Below are 24,943 nucleotides of genomic sequence, written 5' to 3' on the forward strand. Positions count from 1 at the left end.
GTGATGGGCCCAATGGCCTCCTCCTGCACTGTAGGATTCTTTGAGATGCTAACTGGAAGTTTTTAAGCAGCAGGTGAATGGCAGTTAAAGACTCAAGGGAGGAGTTTTCCCGTCCCGCCCGCCATGGGAATTGTAGTGGGCAGGGGCGGACCATGCAGAGGTCCACTGACCTTGGGCAGGATTTTCCTGTTTTGGGTCGAGTGCTGTCGAAAAATCCTGCCCTAAGGGAGTGATTTTACAGCTCTTCCTGGTGGTGGGAACTTCCAATCCTGCTGAAGCCAACCCCCATAGCAGGTTTCAAGGCAGCAGGCTGAGCGAGCCATAGAATAACCTGTAAGCTTAGGGAGCGTCTGGAAGATCCTGCTGGTGGCCAACAGTTCACCACATCCGCCTCAGGACGGTGTAAAATTCAGGCCTAAAGAAGACTGGTACGGCTCACCTTGTCCAAGGCCACAGGAAATAGGAACAGGGTGAGGCCATTCAGCCCCTCGAGCCAGCTCCACCATTCAATGGGATCAAGGGTGATCCACCATTCCTCACATCCACCTTCCTGCCCTTTCCTGAAACTCTTGATTCCCTTACTGATCAAAAATCTATCTCAGGCTTAAATATACACTTGGACTCTGCCCACAGCTCTCTGTGGTAAGGAGTTCCAAAGGCTCACGACCCACTTACTTAACCTATCAATATCTCTTTGTAAATTATTTGTATCCCTCTCGCAACTTGCCTTTCCACCCCCATTTTTGTTGCTATGGTTACCTGCTTTTTGCCTCCCACATTTTGAACAGGCATTGACAGTTTTCCAATCCTCTGGTACTTCTCCAGAATCCATGGATTTTTGGAAAATTACATCCAATGTCTCACCACTGGCTCTGTAACTATTTCTTTTAGAATCCTAGGATGCGAGCAATAAGGGCCAGGAGACTTATCTGCCTTTAGCCTCCATTAATTTATGTAATGTTACTTCTCTAGTAATGGTGATGGTACTTAATTCCTCCCTGTATTCTTTTGTATTAATGGATGTTCAAAGCATCTTCCACTGTAAAGACAGATGCAAACTATCTGTATAATCCACAACCATTTCCTTGTTCCCTATTTCCCCAGATTCATTCTCTAAGGCCAAATATTCACTTTGACGTCTCTCTTATGTTGTTGTCAGTTTTTATATTCCACACCAGTTTGCCCTAGCAGTTTCTTTTCTCTCTATTATCTTTTTAGTCCTCCTTTGCTGTATTCTGAATTTATCCCAGTCTTCGGGGCTATTACCGACTTTTGCCTCTTTGTATACTTTTTCACACAACTTAACTTCCTTGATTACCTATGGTTGATTTATCCCTCTCTTAGAATCTTTCCTCCTTAATGGGATATATTTTTGCTGAATTACCTTCTTAACTCCCTGCCACAGCTTGTTTACTGTCTTTGCTATTAATCTATCCACCCAGTCCCCTTTAGCCAATTCTATCTTCATTTCACTGTAATTCCTTTTATTAAGTTAAACAAAGTTCTCTCTGACCCAAGTTTCTCACTCTCAAACTAATACTAACTTCTATATTATGATCACTACTTCCTAGGGGATCTTTTACTTTGAGGTCATTTATTAAACCTGCCTCATTACCCATTACCAGGTCCAAGATTGTCTGTTCCTTGATTGGCTCCATGACATATTACTTCAGGAAACTATCCCTAATGCACTCTATGAATTTGTTGTTGTAATTACCCTTTCCAACTTGATTAACCCAATGAACCTGAAGATTAAAGTCACCCATAATTATTGCTCTATTGTTTTTACATTCTACTATTGTTTGCTGATGTATACCGCTTCATACAGTGTGGCTACTGGTTGGGGGTCTATACACTACTCCAACAATGCCTTCATTTCCTTGCCGATTTTTATCTCCACCCAAATGGATTCTGCATTGCCTGAGCCTAGGTCTTTCTCTCACAACTGATCTCATTTCATCTCTTATTAACAGTACTACTCCACCACTTTTTCCTTCCTTTCTGTCTTTCTGAAAAGTCACCCAAGAGACCCTATTCATAGAAGTTTATAGTATGCAATGAGGCCATTCAGCCCATTATGTCTGCACTGGCCAACAAGTAGCCAACCAGCCAAATCCCACTTTCCATCTGTTGGTCCATAGCTCTGCAGGTTATGAAACATTAAGCGCATATCCAAGTACTTCTTAAATGTTGCCAGCGTTTCTGTTTCTACCACCCTCTCAGGCAGTGAATTCTAGATTACCAGCACTCTCTGGGTGGAATGATTTCTCCTGAAATCCCCTCTAAATGTCTTATACTAAGTCTATTCTTCCTGGTTATGGATCCTTCAATCAGGGAGAATAGGGCTTTCCTATCCACTCCATTCGGACCTCTCATAATTTTATACACTTCCACCTCCTCTGTTCCAAATAAAACAGAACTAACTTATCCAAGGTTTCTTCATAACTAACATTCTCCAGTTCAGGTAGCAGCTTTGCAAACATTCTCTGTACTCTCTCTGGTGCAATCACATCTTTCCTATAGTGTAATGGCCAGAACTGCACTCAGTATCCAACTAATGTTTTACACATAAGCTCCAGCTCTCATATTCTATGCTTTGGCTAACAAATACAAGTGTCCCATACGTTTTCTCAACCAGCTCATCTAACCATCCAGTCACCTTCAAAGATAAATGGCGGAATTCTGCCACAAATGCACTGCCTCATACTTAACCGGATTGAACTCCATTTGCCACTTGTTCTGTCCGCCCCTATCATAGAATCATAGGTCATAGGGTCCCTACAGCACAGAAAGAGGCCATTTGGTCCATTGAGTCTGCATCGACCACAATCCCACTCAGGCTCTGCCAGCAATAGCCCCACATCTTTACCCACTAATCCCTCTAACCTACGCATCTCAGGACACTAAGGGCAGTTTTAGCATTGGCCAATCAACCTAACCCGCACATCTTTGGACTGTGGGAGGAAACTGGGGCACCCGGAAGAAACCCACGCAGACACGAGGAGAATGTGCAAACTCCAAACAGTAAGAAGTCTGACAACACCAGGTTAAGTCCAACCGATTTATTTGATTGTACACTCAAATAATCAATCAAATAAATCGATTGGACTTAAACCTGGTGTTGTCAGACTTTTTACTGTGTTTACCCCAGTCCAACGCCAGCATATCCACATCAAACTCCACACAGACAGTGACCCAAGCCGCGAATCGAACCCAGGTTGCCGGAGCTGTGAAGCAGCAGTGCTAACCACTGTGCCAACTAGTCCGTTAATATTTTAAAATCTTAGAATCCCTACAGTGCAGGAGGAGGCCATTCGGCCCATCGAGTCTGCACTGACCACAATCCCTCCTAGGCCATATCTCCGAAACACCGTGGATTTACCCTGCTAATTCCTCCTGATCAAGGATCAATTTAGCAATCCACCTAATCTGTACATCTTTGGACTGTGAGAGGAAACCCAAACAGACACATGGAGAATACATAAATTCTACACAGACAGTGACTCGAGGCTGGAGGTTGGAATCAAACCTGGATCCCTGGTGCTGTGAGCAGCAGTGCTAACCACTGTGCCACTCTACAGTTCTCAGTTTTCTTCTTCATTATCAACCAATAGTGCATTTTTGATTTGTCTATGAGCTTCTTAATCATGGCCACATTTAAGTTCAAATCATTGACATATATATTACAAACACCAACAGAACATACAAAACCCTGCAAAACCCCATTGGAAACAACTTTCAGTTACAAAAGTCCAAAGATGTGCAGGTTATCTGGATTGGCTATGCTAAATTGACGCTTAGTGTCAGGGATAGGGTAAATGAATGGGGTTATGGGAATAGGGCCTGGATGGGATTGGGGTTCGGTGCAGACTTGATCGGCCAATTGGCCTCCTTCTGCATTGTAAGATTCTAAGATTCTAAGAATTAAACACCAGTCAACAATTACTTTTTGCTTATGGACTTAGACCCATTTTAGCAGAATGAGAGGTGGTCTTTTGAAACATACAAGAACCTGAGGAGACTGGATAGGATGAATACTAGAAGAATGTTTCTAGTTGTGGGGGAGACTAGAACAAGAGGACAAAGTTTACGAGTAAGAGATCTCCTTTTTAAGACTGAAGTGAGAGAAATTCTCTCTCAGAGGATCCTAGAGTTGTGGAATTCTCTTCTCCGGGGAGCAGTGGCAGTTGGGCCGTTGAATTGACTCAAAGAAGAATTAAACAGATTTTTGATAGACGAGGGAGTCAAGGCCTGTGGGAGGCAGACAGGAAAGTGGAATTGAGGCCACAACTAGATCAGCCAAAATCTGATTCAATAGCAGAGCAGGCTTGAAGAGCGAAAGGCCGAGTCCTGTTTGTGAATCCTATGTATCCTGCCTGAGTCAATTTTGGATCGAATTTGACAACTTGCCTTGGATCCAACAGGTTTTTACTTTCCTGAGCAGTTTGCAATATGAGACCTAAACAAAAGCTTTGCGAAAACATCAACTGACCCAGTTTTTACCAGTAAGCTAGTCCCAATTGCCCACATTTGGCCCTTATCTCTCTATACCAATCCTACCCATGTAACTGTCTAAATGCTTTTTAAACAGCAAAATTGTACCTGCCTCTACTACTGCCTCTGGCAACTCGTTCCAGACACTCACCAACCTCTGTGTGAAAAAATTACCCCTCTGGACCCTTTTGTATCTCTCCCTTCTCCTTCAACCTATGCCCTTTAATTTTTGGGAAAAGACGTTGGCTATCTAGCTCATCTATGCCCCTTATTATTTTATAGACCTCTATATGATCACCCCTAAGCCTCCTATGCTCCAGAGAAAAAAGTCTCAGTCTATCCAGCCTCTCCTTATAACTCTTCAGATGGGCTCACACATGCAGAAATTGTGCTATTTATGTACTTCCTATAAATAAAAACTCAAACTTCAAAACTACAGTTTTGCACAAATCTATAGATGTATACATTTCAATTAAACATTCACTGCAGAAATACTTAAAATGTGTATTGATCTGTACATTATATAAATATTGGAATAGATCCTGAAGTCAAACACTCGATGGGAACAGTGAGATAGGCTCCAACAATAGTGGAAAATGGTTGAACAGCTCATTCCCACCATTTCTCTAGCTGACTTTATAATAGAATTTTCAAGTCCCAATAGCATCCCAGTAAATCTTTTCTGCACTTTTTTTATGTCCATTTTTCCCACAGTTCTACACTGGGATTCCTCCAAATTCTGTTCCTGCCTAAAATGACCCTCATCAAAGATTTCAATGACACCCTGTGTACAGCACTCATGGTAAACTATGTAGCCCCACTCTTCTTAAACAGTCTGTGGCCATCAAAAGGGCATCCTCCTCCAATACACTCTCCTCCGTCAGCTAGGTAGGTGGGAGCTGCCCTTACTTGGTTTCATTATGTCCATCTAACCACAGCGAGAAAATGACCCAAAATGGTCTCTATTCTCACTCTTGTACCATTATCTGGAAATAAATTATCTGCAAATAAACTGGAAGGAGGCGTTCTTAGGGAAAAGTACCGAAGGAAGGTGGCAGATATTCAAGGAATGTGTGTCTGGAGCTCTGAATGACAACGTTCCGATGAGACGAGGGGGTTTTGGTGGGTCAAGGGAACCGTGGTGCGCAAAGGATGTGTTGAACCTAGTCAGGAAGAAAAGGAAGGTGTACAAGAGGTTCAGGGAATTAGGAGATGTTAAAGATCTTGAGGAGTATAAGGACTGTAGGAGGGAACTTAAAAGGGAAATTAGGAGAGCCAGAAGGGGTCATGAGAAGACCTTGGCGGGTAAGATTAAAGAGAATCCCAAGGCCTTCTATAAATATGTGAAAGGTAAAAGGATAAGAAGAGAAGGGATAGGACCTATAAAAGGTGAGGGGGGAAAGGTTTGTGTGGAACCAGAAGAAATGGCGGAGGTGCTTAACGAGTACTTCGCCTCAGTATTCACGGTGGAAGCCGATCTGGGAGATTTTGTTATGGATTTGCAGCAGATGGAAAGGATTGAGTACGTGAATATTAAGGAGGAGGATGTGTTGGAACTTTTGAATTCTATCAAGGTAGATAAGTCGCCGGGACCAGATGGGATGTACCCCAGGATACTGTGGGAGGCGAGGGAAGAGATTGCAGAGCCCCTGGCGATGATCTTTGCGTCGTCAATGGAGACGGGAGAGGTTCCAGAGGATTGCAGATGTAGTTCCTATTTTTAAGAAAGGGAACAGAGATAGCCCGGGAAATTACCGACCGGTGAGTCTGACCTCAGTGGTTGGTAAGCTGATGGAGAGGCTTCTGAGGGACAAGATTTACGAACATTTGGAGAGGTTTGACATGATCAGGAATAGTCAGCATGGATTTGTCAAGGGCAGGTCGTGCCTTACAAGCCTAGTTGAGTTCTTCGATAATGTGACTGAACACATTGACGAAGGAAGTGCCGTGGACGTAGTGTACATGGACTTCAGCAAGGCGTTTGATAAGGTCCCCCATGCAAGACTTCTTGAGAAGGTGAGAGGGCATGGGATCCAAGGGGCTTTGGCCTTGTGGATCCAGAACTGGCTTGCCTGCAGAAGGCAGAGAGTGGTTGTGGATGGGGCTTTTTCTGAATGGAGGTCAGTCACCAGCGGAGTGCCTCAAGGATCTGTTCTGGGACCCTTGTTGTTTGTCATTTTCATAAATGACCTGGATGAGGAAGTGGAGGGATGGGTAAGTAAGTTCGCTGATGACACGAAGGTCGGTGGTGTTGTGGATGATCTGGAAGGATGGCAAAAGTTGCAGCAGGACATAGATAGGATGCAGGACTGGGCGGAGAAGTGGCAGATGGACTTCAACGCGGATAAATGTGTAGTCGTCCATTTTGGCAGAACCAACGGGATGAACGAGTACACTATCAAGGGCAGAAGTCTGAGTAGTGTTGAGGAGCAGAAGGATCTTGGGGTCCGGGTCCACAGGACTCTTAAATTGGCCTCGCAGGTGGAGGAGGTGGTCAAGAAGGCGTATGGTGTACTGGCCTTCATTAATCGAGGGATTGAGTTTAGGAGTCGGGAGGTAATGCTGGAACTTTATAAGACCCTTGTCAGGCCTCATTTGGAGTATTGTGCGCAGTTCTGGTCGCCTCACTATAGGAAAGATGTAGAAGCTATTGAAAGGGTGCAGAGGAGATTTACAAGGATGTTGCCTGGACTGGGAGGCATGCCTTATGAAGTTAGGTTGAGGGAGCTGGGACTCTTTTCCCTGGAGAGACGAAGGTTGAGAGGCGACCTGATAGAAGTTTACAAAATGTTGAGAGGAATAGATAGGGTGGACTCTCAGAGGCTATTTCCCCGGTTTGAAATGGTCGCTACGAGAGGACACAGATTTAAGGTGCGGGGAGGGAGGTTCAGAAGTGATGTTAGGGGTAAGTTTTTCACTCAGAGGGTGGTGAGTGAATGGAATCGGCTGCCGTCAGTGGTGGTGGAGGCGAACTCGCTGGGGTCTTTTAAAAGACTTCTGGATGAGTATATGGGGTTTAATGAGATTGAGGGTTATAGATAGGTCTGTAGGTTGGTAGGTGATGTGATCGGCACAACTTGTGGGCCGAAGGGCCTGTTTGTGCTGTAGTGTTCTATGTTCTATCTCTGCAGTCCCATGGTGGCATGGTTAGCACCACTGTCTCACAGCACCAGCGACTTGGGTTCAATTCCCGTGCTTGGATCACTGTCTGTGCGGAGTCTGCACATTCTCCTCATGTCTGTGTGGGTTTCCTCTGGATGCTCCAATTTTCTCCCACAGTCTGAAAGACATGCTGTTTGGTGCATTGACCATGCTTAAATTCTCCCTCAGTGTACGTGAACAGGTGCCGAAGTGTGGCGACTAGGGAATTTTCACAGTAACTTCATTGCAGTGTTAGTGTAAGTTTACTTGTAACATTAATAAATAAACTTTAAAATAGGCCTGGACTAATTTAAAGTCAGCTAGAGAAATGGTGGGAATGAGCTGTTTAACCATTTTCCATTATTGCTGGAGCCTATCTCACTGTTCCCATCAGGTGTTTGGCTTCAGGATCTATTCCAATATCTACATAATGTACAGATCAATACACATTTTAAGTATTTCTGCAGTGAATGTTTAGTTGAAATGTATACATCTATAGATTTGTGCAAAATTGTAGTTTTGAAGTTTAATTGTTTTTATTTATAGGAATTACATAAATAGCACAATTTCTGCATGCGTGAGCCCATCTGTAGGAAATGTAAAGCTCCTTGGTTGTTTGCCCTGTGGGAGAGTCGAGGACCAGACGGCATAATCTCAAAGCAATGGGTCGCCCATTTAAAACAGATGAAAAAGATTTCTTCTCTCAGAGGGTAGTGAATCTGTGGAGTTCTTTATCACAGAGAGCTGTAAATGCTGGGTTAACTATGTTCAAGGCTGAGATAGACACATTTGTAATCAGTAAGAGAATCAAGGGTTATGGGGAAAAGGTGGGAATTGGAGTTGAGGATTATCACATCAGATCAGGCATGATCTCACTGAATGGCGGAGCAGACTTGATGGGTTAAATGGCTTCTACTTTTGCTCCCAAGTCTTAGCGTCTTGGAAAACCTCTTGGAGGTTTACTAGGCTGATACCGGAGTTGAGGGGGTTGAGCTATGAGGAGAGGCTGAATAAACTAGGCTTGTACTCGTTAGAGTTTAGAAGAATGAGGGGAGATCTCATTGAGACGTATAAGATGATGAATGGGATGGATAGGATAGAGGTGGAAAGACTCTTCCCGCTCAAAAAAGACAGTAGGACTAGGGGGCACAGCCTCAAGATAAAGGGGGGGCGGTTCAGAACGGAGTTGAGGAGGAACTTCTTCACTCAAAGGGTGGTGAATCTCTGGAATTCTCTGCCCGTTGAAGTGGTGGAGGCTGCCTCGCTAAATATTTTTAAGAAGCGGGTTGATGGGTTTTTGATAAGAGAGGGGATTAAGGGTTATGGGGAGAGGGCGGGAAAGTGGAACTGAGCCACGACAGATCAGCCATGATCTTATTGAATGGCGGGGCAGGCTCGAAGGGCCAGATGGCCTACTCCTGCTCCTATTTCTTATGTTCTTATGTAAAACTTAATCATTATCTCTTTACTTTCATGGATCTTGTTTTTTTTAATATAGCAGCAATAACTTAGAAGAGCATTTTGATCCAAGAATCGCAAGTATGACACTGCCGTTTGGTACCTTAAATTCATAGGATTCTTCAATTATGATTTCTAACTTTGTATTTTCTCCGAGAACAGGGCGGCCCATTTCAGCGATCCGCTGTTCCTCCTCGTTTTTATTCGCTATGGCTTGATTATCGTCAGTATCACCTGCAACATAACCATACAACTAGATATCAATAGAAACAAATACACTGCAGAGATAACTTTCCAACTAAATGCTTCCATAAAACTTGAAAATATTTAGTTATTTAGTTCTACACGCTACAACTTTATTCTAAGGAATGCTACATAGACTCCACTGCACTTACCATATCTGAAATTGTCTTCCATGCAGTTCCCTAATTTAAGTCTTATTCTACATGACACACACATAATTGTATAATGTTTAAATTACAACATTCTTACAGACAATGATTCTTTGTATTAGCATATCAAAACATATTTTACAAATAATCTGTCTAGCAAGGAGAGGTCATATTACATTTTTTTTCAAATAAGAGGTCATGCTATTATTTTTTCTCAGTTATACAACTTAGTAACAAATCACATAGATAACAGGAAGATCCAGATTGAGAAAGACACAAGACGCTACATTTTTTGATAAAGGACAGATTAGAATTGAAATGTCTTGTACAATAGATCAGAGAAGAATGAATCAAAAGTTCTGAAATGGACAGGCTGGGACATTATGGAAGATGCTTGAGGATGGCAAAAAAGATGACTGATAAATTCATAACTAAAAGTCTAAATATCAAAGTACGTAATTTTATCATATGCTTATAAAACTAGCACATGCATTGCTTTTAAAGCTTCTCTGGCCTTTAATCCCCTGGTACTTTTCTGCATCTGTATGAAACTGCCCGTGCAAAACTCTGCAATTATATCTTCCTCAAAGCCATTTTCCATCCTTCTTAGTCTTAGATTGCTTGCTAATATCTGCAGTGGATATTTTTGTGGAATGCTACGTCACTTTGTATATACAAACAGATACACATGGTTATTTTATAAACAATCAGTGCGGATCAGCAGATTTTCCTTTTATAGAGTATAGAGGAAAATTGGGTGCGCACAAATAAAACATGTTTACTTTTCTCTTCATTGGAAAAGTAATGGATGAAAAATTAGGCAGCCTCCAATACGTGTGTGCAATCCTCCCTGGCTATTTGTATATGCTACACGCAAGTAATCTTTTACATCCAAGCATGATATGTAGAGAGCTTATCCCGCTTACGGCAAATATTTAATAACATCCAGAAGACAAATTTGCCTGAACATTTGAATGATGCAATATGAGGACTTGGGTTGTGAGTTAAACCTAGAGTAAGCTGACCCAGTAACTTATGAACATCAAAGTAAAAAGAGAGCCATGGTCGGTGCCAGAAGTGGAAAACAGATCACGTGACACAATTTTTCATTGTGTGTTCTGTTGACATGAAAGATTAAGCAAAATAAAATCAATAGAAAACATGTGTTTCGAATTGTAAATGGGAGAAAAGTGCTTTTTATGAATTGTGGACAGCTTGAGGCCCCTGGGAGATAATTCTGCCACTTGCAGTGCCTTCTGTTCTCTGTTGTGACATGAATCTGGATTTTCGCTTACGGGTAAAGACCTCAGAGATGGGACAATTTTCAGCTCCATAAACTCAGCATGGGAGAAAGTGCCCCAGCAGTTGGATTTTTGATCTGGGGGTGGGTAGGGTTCTCTATGAGTTGGGTCTGACAGCCCTGGAATCAGGCTGGCGGGTGGACTGGACACAAGTTATGCCTCTCTGCCCTGGCAATGTGTTGAAGGTTTATAAAAAGCAATAAAACAAAAAAAGCCACCCTCTAAGTCCTTACCCCTCAATCTCCCCTCACTCTCCAATGCTCTTCCTGCTTCATCCATGCCAACCTATGTCACTTCCTGCCCTCTAACCAGTGCCCCTGGCTGCTCATATTTTCCATATTGACTGTGATCCTTTACCCACACCTATGGCACTTATAGTGCAAGCCAACTTAATGCCAACCTCTAACTCAGGTCAATCTATGCTCCATACCCATCACTCTTCACCCTTTCAGCTACCATGCATCGCATCCAGTATTCACTATGGGCAGACATCAGAACTTAGGCAGAGATTAAAATAAAACAGTTCTAAGTGTCTATTGCAGACCTTCTAAAAATACTCATTCATAAACACACAATTTAGCTTCCTTTAGCTGCATCCTTGTAAAAGCAAACGTTGGAATTCATAGACCCACTTCAAACTATCTGTAACTACTTTGGGCTGTCAATCAAATTGTGAAATACAAGGCACCCTACTGTGATAACAGAAGGCTGTGAGTGAAATCAAACAGTGCTAATCCCTTAGTGGTAGCCCCCAAGCTGTTATGACACAGAATGAAATAGCAAGCAATATTTTTAAGGTTCCAGCTATCTTTTCCAAAGACTAAAAGGCCAGGCATTTTTATACCTGACAGGTGCCACTGTTAGTTTATTTAGACACATTTGATAGCTGCCTTTGAGAGTTATTGACTCTTCTGACAATTCCTATGAGTTAGGCAATTAATGAGTTTATGCATTTTTATGCACATTCATGCCAACTTTTAACAATCTCAAGTGGCACTTTATATCCCCAAGAGGCACCTGACCTCACCAAAAGTGTCCCAGGATGATATTAAAAGGAGTATGCTACCTCCTTAAAAGGGCACTTATCTTTCCAAGGAACTCCACAAAGATTAGACCTGATACTACCAGATCTAACGTGCACACGTTACGTTTGCCACTCCTGGCGAATGAAAATCAAGCATGACTAGACGCAGCTACTGATTTATATGGGCAGATGCCTCCTGGAAATGCGCATGCACAAATCTTGACCTGGATCCATTCCCTCCCCTGCAGAAGGTGCCATACAGAGAGACAGAACTTCCGGATTCAGCCTGTTTCTGAGCATCAATAGATCCACCTGTGTATTTCTCAAATGTTTACTCATTGCATATTTAAGTTAAAATTGGATAACAGGAAAAAACATTAAAATGCTGGTAATTGTAACAGCCACCATTTTCAAATCATAATCTAAATACGCAAACTTGATTCAAAAACAGAAGTGTGGAAAATCTCAGCAAGTCTGTGAAGCGAGATCCTGAAGGGCCATACAGAGTTGAAACATTGGCTCTATTCTCTCTCCACAGATGCTGTCAGTCCTGCTGAGATTTTCCAGCATTTTCCATTTTTGTTTCAGATTCCAGCATCCACAGTAATTTGCTTTATCTTAGTAAGTAAGCTTGACTGTTTATCTTCCACTAACATGGGTCATGAATGTAGCACAGTCCATCACGCAAACCAGCCGCCCATCCATTCACTCTGTCTACATTTCCCGCTGCCTCAGCAAAGCAGCCAGCATAATCAAGGAACCCACATACCCTGGACATTCTCTCTTCCGCCTTCTTCTGTTGGGAAAAAGGTACAAAAGTCTGAGGTCACGTACCAACTGACTCAAGAACAGCTTTTGCCCTTCTGCCATCAGACTTTTGAATGGATCGGTCTTGCTGCAGCCGTATAAGGCATTGGTGAGGCCGCAGCTGGAGTACTGTGTGCAGTTTTGGTCGCCGCGCTTACGCAAGGATATTTTGGCCTTGGAGGGAGTGCAGAGGAGGTTTACTAGGCTGATACCAGAGTTGAGGGGGTTGAGCTATGAGGAGAGGCTGAATAAACTAGGCTTGTACTCGTTAGAGTTTAGAAGAATGAGGGGAGATCTCATTGAGACATATAAGATGATGAATGGGATGGATAGGATAGAGGTGGAGAGACTCTTCCCGCTCAGAAAGGACAGTAGGACTAGGGGGCACAGCCTCAAGATAAAGGGGGGGGGGGGGGGGGGGGGGATGCGGTTTAGAATGGAGTTGAGGAGGAACTTCTTCACTCAAAGGGTGGTGAATCTCTGGAATTCTCTGCCCGTTGAAGTGGTGGAGGCTGCCTCGCTAAATATTTTTAAGATGCGGGTTGATGGGTTTTTGATAAGCGAGGGGATTAAGGGTTATGGGGAGAGGGCGGGAATGTGGAACTGAGCCACGTCAGATCAGCCATGATCTTATTGAATGGCGGGGCAGGTTCGAAGGGCTAGATGGCCTACTCCTGCTCCTATTTCTTATGTTCTTATATTATGTACCTCACATTAAGTTGATTTTTCTCTGCATCCTAGCTATGACTGTAACATTACATTCTGTACCCTCTTCTTTGCTTCTCTATGAATGGCTTTGTCTGTATAGCACTCAAGGAACAATACTTTTCATTGTATACTACTACGTGACATTAATAAATCAAATCAAATACCTATTCCACAACTGTGATCATTAATGTGCTTATACTTTAACTGAATGATGTGGGAGTTAATTTCATTTGCATGGCACTGGGCAGCACAGTGATACAGTGGTTAGCACTGCTACTTCACAGCGCCAGCGACTTGGATTCAATTCCAGCTTTGGGTGAGCGTGCGGAGTCTGCACGTTCTCCCCGTGTCTGCATGGGTTTTCTCCGGGTGCTCCAGTTTCCTCCCACAGTCCAAAGATGTACGGGTTCGGTGGCTTGGCTGTGCTAAAATGATGAAATATAATTGGCTGAATTTCCCTCAGATTGTTGCGGAACACACTGTTAATCTGGTAGGTTTCATCTGAAACCCCCCCAAAAATAAAGAGGTTTGGTTCTGCTGGGTCTCCTCAAATTCAGGAGTTTTGCAGTTGGCCTTTTAAAATGGGGAATCTCCCATTCATGATGTACAAAAGGATGGAGATTATTAAAGTTCTCACTTTGCACCTAAGTTTAGATCAGTGTATTAATAGAATCATAGAATCCGATACTGTGGAAGGAGATTATAAGGCCCATTGAGTCTGCACCAACCACAATCCCACCCAGCCCCTATTTCCGCAACCCCACGCATTTATCCTGCTAATTCCCTGGACACTTGGGTCAATTCAGCATGGCCAATCAACTTAACCCACACATCTGTGAAGTGTGGGAGGAAACTGGAGCACCCAGAGGAAATCCACACAAAGGAAATCAATATTCTTGGGAGAAATAAAGCATACTACCCTCCAGCTGCAGCCTAGTCAACTCAAAAATAGTGTCATGACAAAGAAATCCTAATGAAAAGGAAATTATTTTTAATAAATAATGTCAGTCTCCCTGCCCATAGGTTGGGAGGGTAGACTGAGATTTCAGAATGGAGGGGGGTTGTCTAATTCCCCTCTCATGATGGGCAAATACCAGTGACTGCACTGTGCCTCTCTGTCACCTCCACTCAATCAGACTAACTTTAAATAAGAAAGCTCTGCAGCCGGACCTCACTTGAACAGCTTTAATCAGGTGAAGATTAGTCTTCTACCCAAGTGGAAAGACAATCCGGCTCTTCAGAGCTGTGAACTCAGTAGTGAGCATTGCTGGGAGTGGAAGCATCTCCATGAAGATGAGTGATAGACTGAGGTAAATCCTGGGCAGGAAAGGAACTGCCAACTTTGAAGAGGGGGCATTGGGATGGTGTTGGGGGTTTTGGAGGCCAGGTAAGACCATAAGAAATAGGAGCAGGAGTAGGCCATCTGGCCCTTCGAGCCTGCCCCGCCATTCAATAAGATCATGGCTGATCTGTCGTGGCTCAGTTCCACATTCCCGCCCTCTCCCCATAACCCTTAATCCCCTCTCTTATCAAAAACCCATCAACCCGCGTCTTAAAAAGTGGGGTTAACATCTTGGGTGCAGGGCGTGCACCCAATGAACACTGCTGCAGTTCCCATGGGATAGGCAAACTCACAGAGCTGTCAGAAAGGAAGTCCTAGAATTTTGAGCCAGCGACAGTGAAGGAATGGTGAAAGCTCCATGCCAAGATGATGCCATGCTCAGAAAACTTGTTCCCATACAGGTCCTGCACTTATCCTTCTTGATGGTAGAAATTGCAAACTTGGAAGGTGTTGTTGAAGGACCCATACTGAGTTGCTATAGTACATCTTGTGAATGTTACATTGTACAATAGTGGTGGAGAAGGTCTGGATTAGGCACCAGTCAAGCTGGCTGCTTTGTCCTGGATGGTGAAGAACTTCTTGAGTGTTGCTGGAGATGCACTCACCCAGGCAGGTAGAGATTTTCCAGCACACTCCTAACTTATGCCGTGTAAATAATGGACAGAACGTGGGGGATCAGAAAGTGGTTACACATCGTAGAAAACACAGTCTCTGAGCTGCTCTCATGGTCACAGTAATTTGGCTGCTGGCCTCGTTAATGTTTGAATCAAAGGTAATCCCTGGATGTTGATGGTATAGGGTTCAGCGGTGACAATGCCGGTAAATGTCAGGTGGAGGTAGTTATATCCTCTGGAAATGGTCATTGTCTGTGGTGTGAATGTTCATTTGCCAGTTATCAGCCCAACCCTGAATGTTGTCCAGGTCTTGCTGCATGCATTAGGTTAGGTTAAGGCGGAAATTCTCTGGTCCCACATGCCCTGCTACCGCTGCCAGTGCAAATTTAGCACTTAGCCAAATCTCTGTCCAGGGACTACATCATCCCAGCCATGGATGAGGTTGGAGAATTTGGCCAAAACTTCTAACATAAACGCAGTTATTCAGTCCCTGCATATATTTCACATTTTGCATATTTCAAATGGGGCTGAAGTACGCAGACTGCAGAATGCATTAAGATTAAAGAGTTGCAAATCATTGAAGAATAGGGCTGGATAGGATTGTGATCGGTGTAGGCTCGATGGATCAAATGGCCTCCTTCTGCACAGTAGGGTTCTATCATAGAATCCTACAGTGCAAAAGGAGGCCATTCAAACCCAGACCCTATCCCCATCACCACATGCATTTATTCTAGCTCGTCCCCAAAACAGTATGGGGCAATTTAGCATGGCCAATCCACCTAACCTGCTCATCTTTGGACTGTGAGAGGAAACCGGAGCACCCGGAGGAAACCCACACAGACACGGGAAGAACAGTGAACCAAGCTGGGAATTGAACCCAGGTCCCTGGCACTGTGGGACAGGAGTGCTAACCACTGTGCCATCGTGAATCAGTGACAGCATCTGTAGCCAAAATGCCAGGTATATTAGGAATTAGTCCCAATAGTATTGGGATCAAGGAATAATGGAAAGAAATGACACAAAGAATCTCTGTATAACCACCAAATCCTGCAGTGACGTGTAACTATAGAATCATTAAGTATTAGTGGCTAATTGGTATAAATTCCATGGAACTTACAATGTAGACACAGGTTGTTCAACCCAATTGGTTCATGCCGCGTTTATACTTCACATGGATCTCCTCCTGCCCTCTTCATCTGACTCTATTTGCACATTGTCCCTGGTGTTTCTCCAGCTTCCCCTTTAATGCAGCTCTGCTATAATAACTTGTACAAGGCCTATCAAAAGCTATATTTTAAAAATATTTATTACGTGTTGCCTGTAAAGCTGAACCATAAACAAGAAATAATTGGAGGGAGAGCAGAAACTAGCCACAACTTGATAAATAATGGCTGGGATTCTCCCAAAATAAATTGTAAGTTCCCAACGTGCAGGAAAATGGGAGTAAATCCTGCTGCTTGTTTTAGCAGAGCGATTCTCCGATAACTTGTGCATCACAGAGTGTCTCAGCGTGATTCACTCTCGAAAGTAGTGGGCAGGTCCATTTCCGTTGGAGGGGCCAGCAGCATAATACTGAGTGGCCATTGTGCATGTTCCTATTTGTCAATGCCAAGATCAGTGCACGTGCAATGCCCACTGCTCCACCCCACCCCCACATTGCCGGCCTCCAGATCGCTGGCCAGCCCGATCGCTGGCTGCCCTCGCAAGTCCCCACTGTTGGCTTTCTGATGGCCCTACCCCATGACTGCTGGCCTTCCAGACCTCCATGAGCTAGCCGCTCTGTCTACCCTCTCCCCGATCTGATGACCAGCCTCCATGACACTCACCCACATCCCCCCCCCCACCCCTTCCCCACAGATGGCCAGCTCCAAATCACCCTTATTCCGTCCCTCCCCCATCAAATCTTTTGCAGAGTGGCAGCAGATCACCCCACAATATGCCTCGTCCCCAGCAGGCTCTGGCCCCAACCTCTGGACCCATCCCCCTGGCACTGCCCAGCTCTTGGTGGGCAGTGCCAAGATGCCCCTTGAGCAATGCCAGTCTTCTCCTTGGGCAGTTGCAGGGTAGCAGGCTGGAATTGCTAGAGTGGCACTGCCCAAGGGGCAGCCTGCCTGCTCCTTGCCTCCTGGGGGGCCTCAATGGCCTCTGTTCCTTCCAGCAGAGTAAGATGCCTATTTCCCACGGTGGTTGCAGGGACACACACACGCATGTTAGCAGGCCGGGAAAATTCCATCCCTTCCCGCTAATCATATCAAAATGCCAATTTGAATGACATTTCCATATGATAATCAGCTTTGTCTCAGCACTGATTTCTGGCATGGAGCTGATGATGCCAAAAAACTTATCTATGGAGACACGTGGAGGCCATGACGACCAGTGGGAATTCAGTGAAATGGCCACCGCTGATGTCTCCTGGCCCGATGCGCTACTCAAGCAGCCCAGTAGGTTGGGAGAATCACCCCCATTCTATTATCTGATCACATGTTCTTCGATTTTGTGCTGCTAAGTATATTGACCCTACATTTTTATTTTGGATTTTGACACTCAACTTCTTCCAAATCCAAGAGTAAAATAAATGCATAAATCCTGCAAACAGTAGCTTGTTGGGCTACTAGTGAGTGGAATGGTATAATATATGATTAATGCTCAACGGACAAGTACATGCAAATCTAATGTTAATTAAAAGATTGCTCCAGTGGCTTTAGTAACAATTACTGATAACTATCAATGTAACAAGATGACAATTACAAAGTGTAAAGAAGCAGTTGCTATTCACAGCACAACTTTTAGAACCTCTGATGCAGTCACATAATTACAGTGCTTCATTCCTTTTCGACAGGCGATTACTTCTAATGAGTGAGGTGTGAAATGTAGATGACGGAATGTGTCAAAAACGCTTCTTTAAGTTTGAAAAAAAAAGTGCAATTTCTCTGTGTTAACTGAAGTGCAGCCAGTGATTTACAACACAGAAGTACTCATTATACCTGCAAAGCAGATGACAGTAGATGGAATCGGATTGTCCCTAAAATGAACCTTCCTGTAGATAGCATGGCCTAAAAACATGGGAATGATTCACATCATCAAATGATTTTCCCGTTCAGAACTCCTTCACAATAAACAGCACACATATTTTCATCTTGTTAGTATCTACTTAGGTGCATTGAGCTGAACAGGTGCCAGACTATGGCGACTAGGGGAATTTCACGGTAACTTCATTGCAGTGTTACTTGTGACTAAATAAATAAGTAAACTTTACTTCCAGTTTAAGGGCTAAACAGGACAGGTAGGTCATTTAAATGTCTGGCCTTTTTTATCTCCAAGTTAGACACTAAAGCGTACAAGGATATTATTAAAACCTGGTGTCCTGAAACTTCTAGTGCAATGCTATAAAGTGCCATTAGATTTATCTGACAAGTATGATCACACAGTGCACAGGATATTCATTTTACAGAATCTTACCACTGAAGTATTTTGCTACAAAATTAAAGAGAGGAGGGTGAAAAAAGGGAAACAAAGAAGAAAAGTATAATTGAACAACTTTAAAATAATCGTAAACATAAAAACTAACATTTGGAATTTAAAGAAATAGGAATCCAATAAAGAGAGTCATACCTGTCTTTGTGAAGGGTCCTAATGGTGATAACATCAAAAATATTGTTATTGTTCAAAAGATAATATTGAAATTATGGCAGACAATTTTCTTGGCACAGTTTTAAGTCAATCCAATCTGGATTTCCTAGTTGATGGGCAACACTGTTAATTTCCACTTGAAACTGATGCCAAACATAAGTCTAATTATAAACTGACCTTATCTTAGCACCTTCTTCCTTTCGCCATCTGGAATGGCTGGAATACTCCTCAGTGAGCCCTCTCTTTTTTCCTTCCAGCTGTGTCATCAAGCTAAATTTGGTGGGACCTGTGGTGATTTTTCTATTTCTTTTCCCTCCTTGTGGTTACCGGCATATATAAATGCCCAAACGGTGGCTAAAGAGAGTCTAAGGTATCTGCTGACAATTTTTATTGGCCCACTGGCATTATCTCATCATGGTTTCCCTCCTTGGGAAATGAGGAACTGTTTCAAGCTTGTAAAAACAAAATACTCACTAAGGAGTATCCAAACTGTTCCAGATGGAGGAAGGAAAAATGAGCCACAATAAGGTCAATGCATAATTGGATGTGTCTCTTTCCCTGAATTACAGCTGAAATTAACATGGTTGGATTGGCAGTTCTGCCAAACTGTTCCATTATTCTGTCCAAAGTGCCAGCATAAGAATCTATAAAACCATCAATAACTTTTCAAAAATTATAATTAATGCTTAATAGACTTCCAGTTATCCTTCCGGCAAATAATATTATGCAGCATCTTCAACAAGGACGGATGAGGAGGGGGGAGGGTGAGCAAGAAAAGACAGGAAGTCCATAATGGACTCCCAAGCTACACAGCTAGAGGTTGAGAAGAATGGTTGGTTGAAGAGGTGGCAAGTTTTAAAGACACAGACAGAGAAGGAGAGATAAAGGTGTTTGGGAAGATATTCCAGAAGGTAGGGCTCTGCTACCAATGAAGGGCCAAGGAGATGCTGAGGTGCTGGGGGGGGAATTACAGCGATAATTTACTCACAATTCGGAGGACTGAAAGTCATAGAAGGATCCGCGAGACTGAAGGAGGTTTTAGAGACATAGCGAAACAAGACCATAGAGGGCCCACAGAGGGGAGTGGAATTTAGGCATGTGGAGAGATTGAGTAAACTGGGATTGTTCTCCCTGGAAAGTTGGAGGCTGAGGGGACACCTGATAGAAGTTTATAAAATTATGAGGGGTATAGGTAGGATGAACACTTGGAAGCTTTTCCCTGGGTGGAAATGACAATCACAAGGGGGCACAAGTTCAAGGTAAGGGGGGAAAGGTGCAGTAGAGATGTGGGGGGGGAGTTTTTTACACAGAGGGTGATGGGGGCCTGGTATGCACTGCCAAGTGAGGTGGCTGAGGCAAACATGCTAGCAACATTTAAGATTTATCCGGATAGTCACATGAACAGATGGGGAATAGAGGGATACAGGCAATTGGTCGAGATAAGACAACATGATCGGTGCAGTCTTGGAGGGCCGAAGGGCCTATTTGCTGTAGTGTTCTTTGCTCTTTGTTCTGCAGGTGACTAAATCAGGGTAAGATTTTCAGTGGCAAAAGGGTCTGAGTTAGAAGCAGAGGTGCGCAAAATTGTGGACATTAAAATAAGGAATCCTGGGTATTGGACAGTATGTGAGGTCTTGATGTTAAGCTTTGAGTCAAACTGGAGTGGTTAAGGTTTTTGCACAGTTCAATTTAGTATCAGGAAGTGCTGAAAGAGAATGGAGCCTGAGCAAAAGTGAGAACCAAAGTGAGAACCACTGAATCATGTCCCTAAACTTATCCTTTCAATGGTGATTTGAAAACAAAAAGAAAACCCAAACAGGACAAAATTAAATCAATTCATTCATTTTCCCTCTTTCTCCCAAAACCCTGAGGTAGTGGCATGGTGTGAATTACAGTCCTCTATTGTCTTGTCTGAAGGCCAAAAGGATTCATGAACACAGGACTGCAGGTCTAATTCCATCGCAAGCTAAGCATGTGCGAATCCAAACAGACGGTTGTTCACCAGGCTATTTGAACATGGGCCAAAAACAGAAAATGCTGGAAAATCTCAGCACAGTCAATGTCTGTGGAGAGAGAATAGAGCCAATGTTTCAAGTCTGGATGGCCCATCGTCAGAGCTTCATCATCCAGAAACATTGAAACGTTGGCTCCCTCTCCACACATGCCGTCAGACCTGCTGAGATTTTCCAGCATTTTCTGTTTTTGTTTCAGAATCCAGCCTCTGCAGTATTTTGCTTTTACATTTGATCGTGGGTGCATACTAGCTACGTCTGCTCTCATACGGAATCCACTCTTGCAGTCTCAGCACTGGACAGCCCAGCCAAGCTTCCCCTGACTAAACTGGGAGTGCGGATGGCCACCCATTGTGTTCTTCTGAGAATGCAATTGGCAAAGTTAAGCACAGCCAATATTGAAATCTAAGCCCTTTCTGTTCGATATGTTCTAGTACCAGATTGCACTGATTCACTCAGGCATCATGGAAAGCTTCATTTCAGTAAGTAATAATTTGTATCAAAAGTTTATCTTTAAAAGGAATACTGGCAAGATGTATTCTGTAAATGTAAGCCAAGCAATGTCCTGAGAATCTCTACAATTAAATATCACAGCTAAGGCATACAGCAAACGGAAACAAAGAAGTTAAGGAAGCTTACCTAGCTCATTCAACAACCAAGCTGTAAAGAGAACAAATGTATAAAAGAAAAGTAAGACAAATAAAGAATTTAAAAGTTGGAACAACGGAAGGGTTACAGGAGGGTTTGAACTGCAACTTTGACCACCCTATGGTGTTGGTGTGGACACGTGAAATGACTAGTTCAACAATGTGCAGGGCAGTGTTGTAAATTCTTACTAATTTAGTACAGGGAACAGATGTGCAGATATAAAGCAATGGATAACTCTTCCCATGGCCCAATTTCTATCACTTCTGAAAGGATTGCCAAAATGGAAGTATTAGATTTGAGGAAGAATATACATATTATAAGACCGCCTTTCAAAAATGAGCAACACCTTTGATTAAAAAAAGGTTTTTTTTAAAGAATACCTCCTGTGATTATATTAATTTCGTTTTAAAAATCTTTACTTGTACTCCAGAGAAAAAAAAACTATTCCTCAATAGAACAAGCTAGTTGCACTGTGCACTGAAGTAGAAAACTTGACTTTCAGAATCTGTACAGCACAAAGACAGTTCAACATTCAGCATGGGAAAAAAACAACACAGAAATATAAAAAAAAACACCCAACAGTCTGGGATGGTAAAGATTTTAGATAGCAAAGTAAGAGGAGAAAGTCAGTGTGAGAGTAGGACACAAACAGAGAAGAAAACAATTCTCAAAATGTCTTTTGTTACTCTCACACCTTTCATTCCTCTTCTGATCCATACAGGTTCACCAAGTGTAATGAAGAAACTGCCTTGTTTTTCATACTCCCCACGGTCAACTATATTAATGGTAATGGTTTTCCTGTAAGAACATAAGACAAAGGCAAACAATGGATTGGAGTTGTCCATCACAGTCACACATGCTTAAGTAAACTAAGTGATGGTTAGTGAGATGTTATGAAGGGAGGGAGCCTGCATCACATTCAGATAACATCAACATATAATAGGGTAGAAACTTATTACTCCCTCTATGAAGCTCAGTGAATTGATCTGTTATTTCAAAGACGCCTACTTTTTGAATTTTATCTGCTTATTAATATGTTTTCAATTTGTACTGATTTTTGAAGTGTTTTCTGGTAATTATCTTTAACTGATGGACGGCAAAACACATCCACTTGAAAGGTTCCATGCGCATGTTTCAAGCTGTCATCAAAAGGCTGACCACGACGTTTGCATGGCGGGTCCAAGTTCTTATTGATACACTGGCTTTGAAGAAGTTTTTACCCTATTACACCTATCTAAATGTGTGCGTTATGTCCTGGGCATCTGATAGTGCCGAGCATCCCTGAGTGACATTCAGGCATGGCATTAAGGCCTTAGCTCTGAGCAGGTACCCCACCTTTCTTCTCACTCATCTCCACCAAGCGTGGCTCCCCAATCTCAATGAAGAAGTTCTTGTTTTTTTCATACTCCTCATCATCAATTACTCTGATTTCTATTGTCTTGCTGAAATAGAGAAGAAAAGAATTGGGGAAAAAAAGTAAGAATTAAGAACAAAGAGAGAACAGGAGACAATTGACTGTTGTATCTTACTTCAAAAGTTTGTTTTTTGTTTTCGCTTCTCATGCTTTTAGGATATCTGCTTCAAATATACATCCTGGAGAATCAAACTACTATTTTTTGAACTGCAAAGTAGGGAGGGTGGGGGAGGGAGGGGAGCAACAGTAAATACCATTTCATGAACAGTGATACACATTACCCCAAAATCCGACATACAAAGTGCCCATCCAGTAAAACCTGGGCTGTAACAAACCTGGACCTTTGGCTTGTTGGAGATTTGATGCACTTGGAGGTGACGTAAAATGAGAATTAGAAAAAGGAGAACCAGGACAACATAAAAAGGATTTAGGTTCAGTAACGGTAATCAGGACTCAGAACCAAGTAATCGGGTTAACAAATAACAATCGGTGCTCGGAGGAACTGGCTTAGAATCGTCAAATCAGTTTGATAACAGTAATCAAGGCTACAAATAGAGGCCAGGGGCTTGGAAAGAGTGTTGGACCAGAACACACGGACCTGGCTAGGTGAGAAGTTCCAGCCAGGACACTGAAGCCATATTAACCAATGTTTTGTTCCAGTATCAAGTAAAATTGTAAATGAAAATGCCATGAAACACAAATTTGGGTTATATTATGTCTTCAAACAATGCCATTCCTTTTTTTTCCTGAAATAAACTGAAGCCAAGTATCAAAAATGTTTCCAGTTTCAGCAGCACATCTTATTCTATATACACATGCACATGAATATTTGATTTGGATTTTCAACTGGATAATGGGATTGATAAACAATTAATTTGTTTAATAGCAGGCAATTATTTTAATGTATAAAAATACATATGATACAGAACATAACATTTCCTTATAAGGCAGATAAGTGTGCAATAATCATGGGGAGTAATATGAAGAGTATTCTCTGTAGCCTTCAAAACTGAGGATTCTGACATTCATTTCTGAACCACATTGGCAGTATAAAGTGTAATGCCTCTGTGTGTTAATGGATTTTACTTTTTGTACTACACTGTAGTTATGTATTTCGCCTTTTCATTAAATATTGAATATCACAACTTGCAAATATTTTTGTTAACTTAGTAATAGCTAATGTAAAAAATTCAACAATTATCACGAGGTATTAAAACATACTTTAGCAATACCAGCTATCTAAAATGTTAACATAAATATCTTATTTTCGGGTTTGAAAAATGTGCAGTTTCAGTATTGAAAATTGCTAATAATTTGCAATATGTAGACATGAAGGCAAACTTGTCCAAAAATGATCATTAATTGTGAAAACATATTTTTTACATATAAGTTAACAGTAATCTGCTGCCATAACAAAACACTCATAATCAGTCACGTGATGCCATATATTTTAGGTCTCACATTCCCACACGTCAAAGTGCATTGACTGCCGTCACAGCAATTCCCAAATGAAAACAGAGACAGTCTAAAGGAAGTCAGCTGATGATGCACTCTGTTCTGTGAATAAGACAGAATATTCAAAACCTCAAGGTTAGCTTATGAGAGTCATCACAAATGAGAAAAGGCCCCAGAGGACTGTGGAAGCTCAATCATTGTGTACGCTTACAACAGAGATTGAAAAATTCCTCATTAACAATACGTAAAAGGGGATACTGAGCGTCAAAGCAATTAAAGGGCGGAATTTTCCTGTCCCGCATGCTACAGGAATTGTAGTGGGTGGTACACGGACCATGCAAAGATCTGTTTACCTTGGACAGAATTTTCTGATTTTGGGGTGAATGTGGCCAGAACATCTTGCTCAAAGGCCGAAATTCTCCCTTCCCACCCGTCATTATTATTTTAATGGGCAGGTTGGGGAGGATGTGAAACGTATTGATGGCTGAGTGGGAATTTCTGAC

At 42.6% G+C, this 24,943-nt stretch overlaps 1 protein-coding gene across 1 annotated transcript in view; it reads right to left on the minus strand.

The window, feature by feature from the left end:
• Window positions 1–24,943, minus strand: part of slc8a1b (solute carrier family 8 member 1b) — a 256,002-nt gene that overhangs the window by 28,941 nt on the left and 202,118 nt on the right. Inside the window, exons 3-6 of the mRNA XM_080192927.1 lie at window positions 22,907–23,013; window positions 21,563–21,583; window positions 18,894–18,911; window positions 9,197–9,327 (exon numbers count right to left, since the gene is read on the minus strand). Of these exons, the coding sequence (XP_080049053.1) occupies window positions 9,197–9,327; window positions 18,894–18,911; window positions 21,563–21,583; window positions 22,907–23,013 (277 nt within the window). The remainder of the gene's footprint in view (window positions 1–9,196; window positions 9,328–18,893; window positions 18,912–21,562; window positions 21,584–22,906; window positions 23,014–24,943) is intronic.

This window comes from Carcharhinus amblyrhynchos, chromosome 7, assembly GCF_965287045.1.
Source record: "Carcharhinus amblyrhynchos chromosome 7, sCarAmb.v2.hapA, whole genome shotgun sequence".
Lineage (NCBI taxonomy): Eukaryota > Metazoa > Chordata > Chondrichthyes > Carcharhiniformes > Carcharhinidae > Carcharhinus > Carcharhinus amblyrhynchos.